We start from the raw sequence: 9,769 nt of genomic DNA on the forward strand, positions 1-9,769 counted from the left end.
GGAAAGAGGGGAAATGAGGGAAATGAAGGAAAAGAGTGAAAAGGGAAAAGAGAGGAAGAGGGAAAGAGAGAAAACAGGGAAAGAGGGAAAAGCGAAAGAGGATCGTCAGTGGAAAACCACAACTGGAGATCCATGGAATTGTTCAGGGTGGAAAAGGTTTTTAAGATCATCAAACCCAATCATTGACCACCATGTTCATCACAGGCCGTGTCCCCAAGGGCCACATCCATGTTTGTGGAGCTCTTCCAGGGATGGTGACTCCACCCCTGCCCTGGGCAGCTGTGCCAGGGCTCGGACAGCCTTTCTATGAAGGAATTTTCTCTAATGTTCACCCTGAGCTTCCCCTGGTCAGCCTGAGGCCGTTCCCTCTCCTCCTGTCCCTGTTACCTGGGAGCAGATCCCAACCCCCACTCCTGTCCCCTCCTGTCCCCTCCTGTCAGGGAGTTGTGCAGAGCCACAAGGTCCCTCCTGATCACCCTTTGCTCCAGTCTGAGMCCCCCCAGCTCCCTCAGGAGTTCTCCAGACCTTTCCCTGCTGCTCCAGCCCTTCCCCAGCTCCATTCTCGGCTCTGAACACACCCCAGCCCCTCTCTGGGTGTAGGGCCCCAATCTGACCACAGAATTCCAGGTGTAGCTCCCACACTTCCCCACAGACAGGAATGGTGTCCCTGGTCCCGCTGTCCCTTCCCAGGAATGTCCCTTTGCTGGGCAAAGCTCAGGAGCACCGTGGGAAGGTGCTGTCCATCCCCACAGGGTCACACCACAGCCGAGCCGGTACCTCTCTCCTCCCGGATTCAGAGCGTTTCTGTGTTCATGGTCAGAGCCTTCCACACTGTGGTCTTGGACATCTCATCCGAAATGTTGATCTCGGAGGGATCGGCCCTGCGAGGAATGTTCCACACGATATTCCACGAGGATGGGTCCGAGCCCACCCAGGTGGTGTCTTGGGTTGGTTTTATAACACTCTATTCCTATTTTCCGTCTACTTGTATGCCCAAAAGGTGTCTGTGTCATTAAATCTGACCCAGAAGAAGGGGCAGGGGCGGTGTGGGCAGTTTAAAAGCCCAGGCTGCTGCACAGCCATTGGCTTTTGGAGCTCAGCTCTGAGTTACATTGTTGCTGCTTTGCTAGCTCGGGTTTGTTAGCTTGGGCAAACAGCTCTCCTTGGACTGCCACCCCTTCTCTGACTCGTGTGATTTTTCGTCTGGTGCAATTTGGGGGCCGGTGGGGACAAGCTACACCACTCTGTCTCATCCCAGACTCTGTAAGAAGCCAAGCTGGCAACAGAAAAGCACACCAAATCCTCTGTTACATCCACAGTGAGCAGAGGATACCATCAGGTTTTCCACTGTTGCCCAAGTGCCACATGGACTTTTTTTATTTCTTTTGTTTCTTCTTCCTGGGGACAGGGGCCACGCCATCTTTCTCTGCACCACGTGGCCAAGCAGCTGTGGGGGGAGGGGACGGTGTGCATTCCTGGTCTTTTAAATATCTAAGTTACTTTTTATCTGTGTCCTGTGGGCACTGTGTTTTGTTAATAAACTATTTTTTTTTCTCTTCACTTTTGCCTGAATATCTATTTCATATTGGTGGGAAAAAAATTATCAATTTTTTCACTTCAGAGGAAACATTTACTCTGTAATGTGTTTTCTCTGAAAACGTTGTCTCAAACCAACACACCAGGACAGCAGCAGCAGTTCCAGGGGGTCAGGAGGGACTGGGAAACCGGAGCTCAGCTGGTCAGGGGGGTTTGGCTGGGTGAGGAATTTGGGGAATCAAGCCCCGGGGTTGCAGACACGCAACTGCTGTTTCCCGTGACCTCTCAGGTGGGAGCAGGAGCATCTCCAGCTCCCAGGAAACCACGGGCAATGCAGTTTTGGGATAAAACAGAAATTGTGGGGGCACCGTGTGGGGGCAGAGCTCTGCCATCACCCCCTAAACTCCAGTAAATTGGGATTTTCGCACCAAACTGACTGGGAATAAAGCTGCAACCCGAGAAACCTGAGCCTGACATTCCCCACGAGTCCTGGCCTGGGGGGCTTTACCTGTCACTGCTGGGCTTGGGGGCGTCCACCCTGCTGGTCTTGCCRAGCTTCAGCTGAACGGAATTCGCTGCAGCCGCTTCCATCATTTTCTGGGACTCCTGAAAAGGGACCAGTCAAGTTCTCTGTCCTCGATCCAAGAGGGGATAAATGAAATTATTTTTTACTGGAATGAAATTCCAATAAAAACCTGGCACGCTGTCCCCCCGCTCTGAACACCTGCCCCTGCAGGMGTGTTTGGGGTTAATGGCACTGCAGGGAGCAAACCCTCACAGAACAATAATTATTATTTTTATTATTTAAAATTATTTCAAGAATTAAATAATTTAAAATATTTTTATAAATAATTAAATTAATTTTGTTATTTTAAAAATGACAGCGATGTCTGTGCTCAAGTGTGAAACTCTCTAAGAATTTAGGGGGAAAAGATTCAGGATGTGGGATCCAGGTTATTGGATCGGTTTGATTCGGTTCTGATGTTCCCCCATCCCTGGAAATGTCCCAGGCCAGACTGGACATTGGGGATTGGAACACCCTGGGACAGTGGGAGGTGTCCCTGCCCACACAGGGGTGGCACTGGAGGGGCTTTGGGGTCCCTTCCCACGATCCCACAATTCCATGATTTATAAGGATGAGGGAATCTCTCAGCCCAGAGAAGATTCCCAGCTCCCGGCATCACCTCCTCTTCTTTGGCTTTATTTTTGGCATCATCCAGCTTCTTCTTCTTGCTCTCCGGCATGAGGTCATCCAGGAAGCTGAGCTCCCGCTTGGAGAAGCAGAAATCCATCACTTTGCGGACAAAAACGAGAGCCAAAACCTTCGGGAAGGAAATGGGAGAGGGCTGAGGCTGGAGATGGTGTGTCCTGTCACTCCGGGGCTGAGAGCACTGGGACCACTGGGAGCACTGGGAACATTGTTAACACCAGGAGCATTGGGAGCACCGGAAGCACTGGGAAAGCTGGGAGCATTGGGAACATTGGGAATACTGGGAGCACTGGGAGCACCGGGAGCACTGGGAGCACTGGGAACACTGGGAGCACTGGGAACACTGGGAGCACTGGGAACACGGGGAACATCAGAAGCACCAGGAACACTGGGAACACTGGGAGCACTGGGAACACCAGGAACTTTGGGAGCACTGAGAGCACCTGTAGCACCAGGAACTCGTGGAGCACCAGGAGTATTGAAGGCACTGGGAGCACCAGGAACACCAGGAACACTGGGAGCACTGGGAACTCTGGGAACTCTGGGACCACTGGGAGCACCGGGAGCACAAGGAACATTGGGAGCACCAGGAACACTGGGAACTCTGGAAACACTGGGAACACCAGGAACTTTGGGAGCACCAGAAACTCATGGAGCACCAGGGGTATTGAAAGCACTGGGAGCACCAGGAACACCAGGAACACTGGGAGAACTGGGAACATTGGGAGCACTGGGATCACTGGGAGCACCAGGAATACTGGGAACTCTGGGAGCACTGGGAACACCAGGAGCACTGGGAGAACCGGGAGCATCAGAAGCACTAGGAAAACTGGGAGCACTAGGAGCACAAGGAACATGGGGAGCACCAGGAACCCTGGGAGCATTGGGAGCACCAGGAACACCAGGAACACTGGGAGCACTGGGAACACCGGGAGCAGAAGGAACATTGGGAGCACCGGGAGCACTGGGAAAACTGGGAGCACTGGGATCACCAGGAAAACCAGAAACACTGGGAGCCCTGGGAACACTGGGAACACCAGAAACACCAGGAGCATTGAGGGCACTCGAACACTGGGAACACTGAGAGCACCAGGAACACCAGGAGCACTGGAAACACCAGGAACACCAGGAGCACCGGGAACCCCATAATCTCCATCTCTCACCATCATGGGGAAGATGATGGCAGCGCGGGAAGCTTTGATGGCCCAGAGCAGGACGAGGCAGAGCAGCTGGATCAGMGTGAACAGGTGCACCTTGCGCAGCGGAACATGGCGCAGGTAGATGAAATCCGGCTGGTGCTTGGCCGGCATCCAAAACAGCTTCAGGCGGTCGAAAAACTGCGGGGAAAGGGGAGCGGCGTCACCCGGGGGCTGCCAGAGCCCCCCGAGCCCCGGAGCCGTGAGGGGTTTGGGGAGCAAAGATCTTGATCGGGATATGGTATATTTATTTAATRTTATGTTTTTTTWRKTTWRGKKKTTWWWARGKTYKTTTTKRAAWKRRKTTTKKTKKTWRRWTTWAWTTTTTTGGGGGKWWTWWKKTTTYWAARGRWTTYKKKTTKWARGKTTWRGRWSGKWWTWWKGGKWRKKRKKWKGGGKKMMRGGKWRKKTTTTTAATTATTTAGTGGTGGTTTTTATTATTGTGAGTATATAGTGTTTGCTGTGATGGGTTTGGGGTRGTGTGATGTAATTAACTTGTTAGGTTTTTTTGTATTTATATTTGTTTTATTTTTCGATCGGCTCCTCCTGGCAGCAGCGCCCACTTTCCCTCCGCTCCATCCAGGAACCACCGGGCTGTGCCCGCCCAATTCCAATTCTTTGGAGGCCTCTCTCCACAAAGGGGTGGTCCTGTCCCACTAAATTCCAGTTTTGCCCACCAAATTCCAATTTTGCCCACCGAATCCGATTCTGACCACCAAATTTCAGTTCTGCTCACCGAATTCCAATTCTGCCCACAAATTGCAATTCTCCCCACCAAATTCCCATTTTGCCCACCAAATTCCAGTTCTCCCCACTGAATTCGAATCTGTCCACTGAATTCCAATTTTGCCCGCCATCAAATTCCAGCTCTACCACCAAATTCCAATTCTGCCCACAAACTGCAATTCTCCCCACCAAATTCCAGTTTTGCCCACCAAATTCCAGTTCTCCCCACCAAATTCCAGTTCTGCCCATAAATTCCAATTCTGCCCACCAAATTCCAGTTTTGCTCACCACCAAATTCCAGTTCTGCCCACAAAATTCCAATTTTGCCCACCAAATTCCAGTTCTGCCCACCAAATCCCAATTTTGCCCACTAAATTTGAATTCTGACCACCGAATTCCAGTTCTGCCCAAAAAATTTCAGTTCTGCCCACAAGATTCCAACTCCTCCCACCAAATTCCGATTTTTTCCATCAAATTTTGCCCCCTGAACTGGGTTATCCCAGTGCTGAACTGGGCCCTCCCAGCCCCACAAACCTCCTGAGCCTCTTCCCACTGGTCCCCGACACAAAACATTTGAATTTCCTGTTTTCCCAGATGTTTTTCCCATCCCATTTTTTCCCATCCTGTTTTTTCCATCCCAAATCCTTCAGGGACAGGAAATTCCCYGGAGCAGCCATACCTGGATTCCTCGTAGTGACGAGACCCCCATGTACAGAAAGACCCCGTAGAGCACTGGCATCGGGATAAACTAGGGGAAAAATTAATTAATTACAATTAATGGGAAATTGGAAAAAATTGTAACAATTAATTGTAAATTGTAAATCGTAAATTGCAAAAAAATACAACAATTAATTGGAAATTGGGAAAAAAATGCAACAATTAATTGTAAATTGTACAAAAAAAAGGACAAATAATTGTAGATTGTAAAAAATGAAATTATTAATTGTAAATTGTAAAAAATTGTCACCTGGCAGTTCCCACGGTCACCAGGCAATTCCCATCCCGCTCTTACCTTGAGCACGGAGGTGAAGAAGACGGAGCAGCCCATGAGCACGAAGATCATGAGGCCGGTGACCCTCTGCTCGCGGATCCCCAGGAACTTGGGCTGCTCCCCYGGCGCCGAGCAGTCCGACTCCACCTTGAGGCTGTTGACGTGGGTGATGGACAGCACGGTGGCGGCCACRAACCAGGGCAGCCCCATCACCGAGCACACCCCGAGCATCACGGCCACCATCAACAGGTCCAGGTGGTACCCACAGCCTTTCTGGGGAGGGAAAATGGAATGGGAGTGTCCCTCAGGGACTGAAAATGGAATGGGACCATCCCTCAGGGACTGAAAATGAAACAGAGTGTCCCTCGGGGACCAAAAATGGAATGGGAGCATCCCTCAGGGACCGAAAATGGAATGGGACCATCCCTCAGGGACCGAAAATGGAATGGGAGTGTCCCTCAGGGACCGAAAATCGAACAGGAACCAAAAACGGAACAACAGCGTCCCTCAGGGACCAGAAACAGAATAGAAGCGTCCTTCAGGGACCAAAAACAGAATGGGAGCATCCCTCAGGGACTGAAAATGGAATGGGAGCATCCCTCAGGGACCAGAAGCAGAACGGGAGTGTCCCTCAGGGATTGAAAACAAAACAGGAACCAAAAACCAAATGAGAGCATCCCGCAAGGATGAAAAACGGAATGGGAGCATCCCTCAGGGACCGAAAATGGAATGGGAGCGTCCTTCAGGGACCGAAAATGGAATGGGAGCATCCTTCAGGACTGAAAACAGAATGGGAGTGTCCTTCAGGGACCAAAAATGAAACGGGAGTGTCCCTCAGGGATTGAAAATGGAATGGGAGTGTCCCTCAGGGACCAAAAACTGAATGGGAGCATCCTTCAGGGACCAAAAACTGAACAGGAACCAAAAACGGAACAGAAACATCCATCAGGGACAAGAAATGAAACGGGAGTGTACCTCAGGGACTGAAAACTGAACAGGAACCAAAAATAAAACGGGAGTATCCCTCAAGGAGCAAAAACAGAACAGGGACCAAAAATGGAATGAGAGCATCCTCAGGGACCAGAAACGGAATGGGAGTGTCCCTCATGGACCGAAAACGAAACAGGAACCAAAAACAGAACGAGAGCATCCCCCAGGGATGAAAAATGGAATGGGAGCATCCCTCAGGGACCAAAAACTGAACAGGAACCAAAAACGGAACAGAAACATCCATCAGGGCCAAGAAATGAAACGGGAGCGTCTCTCAGGGATTGAAAATGGAATGGGAGCATCCCTCAGGGATTAAAAATGGAATGGGATCATCCCTCAAGGAGCAAAAACAGAACAGGAACCAAAAACAGAATGGGAACATCCTCAGGGACCGAAAATGGAATGGGAGCATTCCTCAGGGATCAAAAATGCAACATGAACATCCCTCAGGAAGTAAAAAGGGAACAGGGATTGAAAACAGAATGGGAATAACCTCAGGGACCAAAAATGGAAGGGGATCATCCCAAAGGGACTAAAAACCAAATGGGAGCATCCCTCAGGGACCAGGACAATTCCACGGGTGGAATCCTGCTCAAGTTCCAGTCAACTTCTGGGAAATTTAAAAAAGTTTTGAAAGGGGAATTGGATTCAAACACGGATTTCACATCCTGCATGAAAATCTGGCTGGATCAGACAAAGTGGGTCTGGAGGGTTGGTTACCATTATAATATCATAACCCAAAATCTGAACTCTAACCCTAAACCCTAACCCTAAACCCTAAACCCTAGCCCTAAACCCTAACCCCAACCCAAACCCTAAACCTTAAACCCAAACCCTAAACCCTATTTCGAACCCTAAACCCTAAATCCTAACCCTAACTATAACCTAACCCTAATAAAAAATACAAAAATTTAAACCCTGCTCAAACACGGGTCAGCTTCTGGGAAATCTAAATTATCTTTGAAATAAGAACTAGAGCCAAACACATTTCACATCTTGCATGAAAATTGGGCCCAATCAGACAAAGAGGAGGGTTTGTACCATTTCTGCTTCTCAGAAATAATTTTAAAAATATTTTTTCATTCATAAACAGATTCCCACCACTCACAGGTAGGATGTGGTGCTGAGTGATCCCTGGAGCTCACTGAGATCCCTTCCCCAGCTTCAAAACATTGAAAACAAATGTGACAAACAAAAATTGGAAAACCTCCTACATCACTCCAGGATTCATTTGCTGCTCCCAGAATTTCTCATCCCCTCCCAGTGCCACCGTTAGCCCACGGGAGCTCCTGTCATGCAGCCTGGGGTTATCCCAGAATGTCCCAAAGCGTTTGGGACAGGAGCCTGTGGGTGGGGATAAAGTGGGGACAAGGTGGGGACGGGGTGGGGACAGGGTGGGGACAGGGTGGGGACGAGGTGGGGACAATGTGACCCCTCACCTTGAGCCTGTGCTCCTTCCTGTTGACGATGACGGCCGTGATCTGCTGGTCCATGAAGATGAGGATGGTGCAGAGCAGGGCCGGGATGAGCGCGGCCAGCACCGTCCACCACGGGTTGGGCCCGATGGGGTTGATGAGCCAGCCACGGTCATCCCTGGTGGGCTGCAACACACGGGGTGTGGTCAGCTCCCACCCCAACCCTCCCCTGGCCTCAACTTCCCTCCATCCCTGGGTCTGAACGTTTCCCAGCCCTGCCTTCGTGTCCCACTCTCCTGGGCRGATCCACCGTGCCGGGGTTCTCTGTCCCAGTGCCTGGTTTTGGGGTTGTCTTCCCAAAAATGGGAAGGAATTGATGCTCTTGGATGTGGAAGAGGAGATGGTTCCACCACCAGCACCTCCTCCAGCCAACCCCTGACCTGCTGGAGATGGTTCTCCTGTTCAGTGCCCGATTTTGGAGCTGTCTTCCCAAAAAATGGGAAGGAATCAATGCTCTTGGACATGAAAGAGGAGATGGTTCCACCACCGGCACCTCCTCCAGCCCAGCCTGTCCTGCTGGAGATTGTTCATCTGTTCAGTTTGGGGACCGCCTCCTGATTTACAGGGGAAATCGGTGCCCTTGGATGTGGAAGAGGACATGATTCCACAACCAGTCTGTCCTGCTGGAGATCATTCTCCCTTTCAGGGTCCAGTTTTGGAGCTGTCTCCCGATTTCCAGAGGAAATCGATGCTCTTGGGTGTGCAAGAGATGGTCCCACCACTGGCACCTCCTCCAGCCAACCCCTGTCCTGCTGGAAATGGTTTTCCCTTTCAGTGCCTGATTTTGGGGTTGTCTTGCCAAAAACGGGAAGGAATTGATGCTCTTGGGTGTGGAAGAGGAGATGGTTCCACCACCATCTTCTCCTCCAGCCCAGACCATCCTGCTGGAGATGGTTCACCCTTTCAGTGTCCGGTTTTGGGGCCATCTTGTGATTTCCAGGGAAAATTGATGCTCTTGGACATGGAGGAGATGGTCCCACCACCAGCACCTCCTCCAGTCCAGCCCAGCCCAACCCAGCCCAGCCCAGCCCAGCCATTCCTGCTGGAGATGGTTCTCCCTTTCAGTGTCCAGTTTTGGGGCTGTCTCGTGATTTCCAGGGGAAATTGATGTTCTTGGACATGGAGGAGATGGTTCCACCACCAGCACCTCCTCCAGCCCAACTGGACCTGCCCTGACATCACCTGGTGTCACCTGAGGTGCCAAAACCCTCCTCCACCAACCCTTCTCCCCGTTACCTTGAACACGTGGGGGACGTGGAGCTTGGGGGACGGGATCCCGATGGCGAGGTCGATGAGCACCATGATGACAATGGTGAGGAACACAGCGAAGTCACTCACTGTGGAGCGGACCTGGGGCGAGAAACCGGGGCTGAGAGGGGCCGGGACACGAGTGGGGACACCTGGGGACACCCACAAGGTTTGGAGTGGTCAGTCCCCAAAATCCCACCACTCCGAGGACAAGCAGACAACTCCCTTGGGTGGACATTGCTGCCGTGTTGGAGGTCTGGGGATCTGGTGTGGGACAGCAGAAAGAGTTTAATTAGGGGGGAAATCCAAATTTTAATTTAAAACATTAACAGAAATACTAAAAAATTACAAAAGGTGGCACGTTTCTGGGTAAAATGGGAATAAGGCACTGAGGCAT

At 50.9% G+C, this 9,769-nt stretch overlaps 1 protein-coding gene across 1 annotated transcript in view; it reads right to left on the reverse strand.

Moving 5' to 3' along the window:
- Nucleotides 1-740: 740 nt before the first annotated feature.
- LOC130587086 (electroneutral sodium bicarbonate exchanger 1-like) overlaps nt 741-9,769 on the reverse strand; it is a gene marked incomplete at its 5' end in the record, with an annotated part of 15,007 nt that continues 5,978 nt past the window's right edge. Inside the window, 7 exons of the mRNA XM_057388040.1 lie at nt 741-881; nt 2,045-2,142; nt 2,721-2,858; nt 3,910-4,083; nt 5,348-5,416; nt 5,681-5,932; nt 8,089-8,250. Coding sequence (XP_057244023.1) covers nt 794-881; nt 2,045-2,142; nt 2,721-2,858; nt 3,910-4,083; nt 5,348-5,416; nt 5,681-5,932; nt 8,089-8,250 — 981 coding nt within the window. The remainder of the gene's footprint in view (nt 882-2,044; nt 2,143-2,720; nt 2,859-3,909; nt 4,084-5,347; nt 5,417-5,680; nt 5,933-8,088; nt 8,251-9,769) is intronic.

Source organism: Malurus melanocephalus, unplaced genomic scaffold (genome assembly GCF_030028575.1).
Source record: "Malurus melanocephalus ecotype Western Australia unplaced genomic scaffold, MMel_1.1 scaffold_1514, whole genome shotgun sequence".
NCBI classification, from domain to species: Eukaryota; Metazoa; Chordata; class Aves; order Passeriformes; family Maluridae; genus Malurus; species Malurus melanocephalus.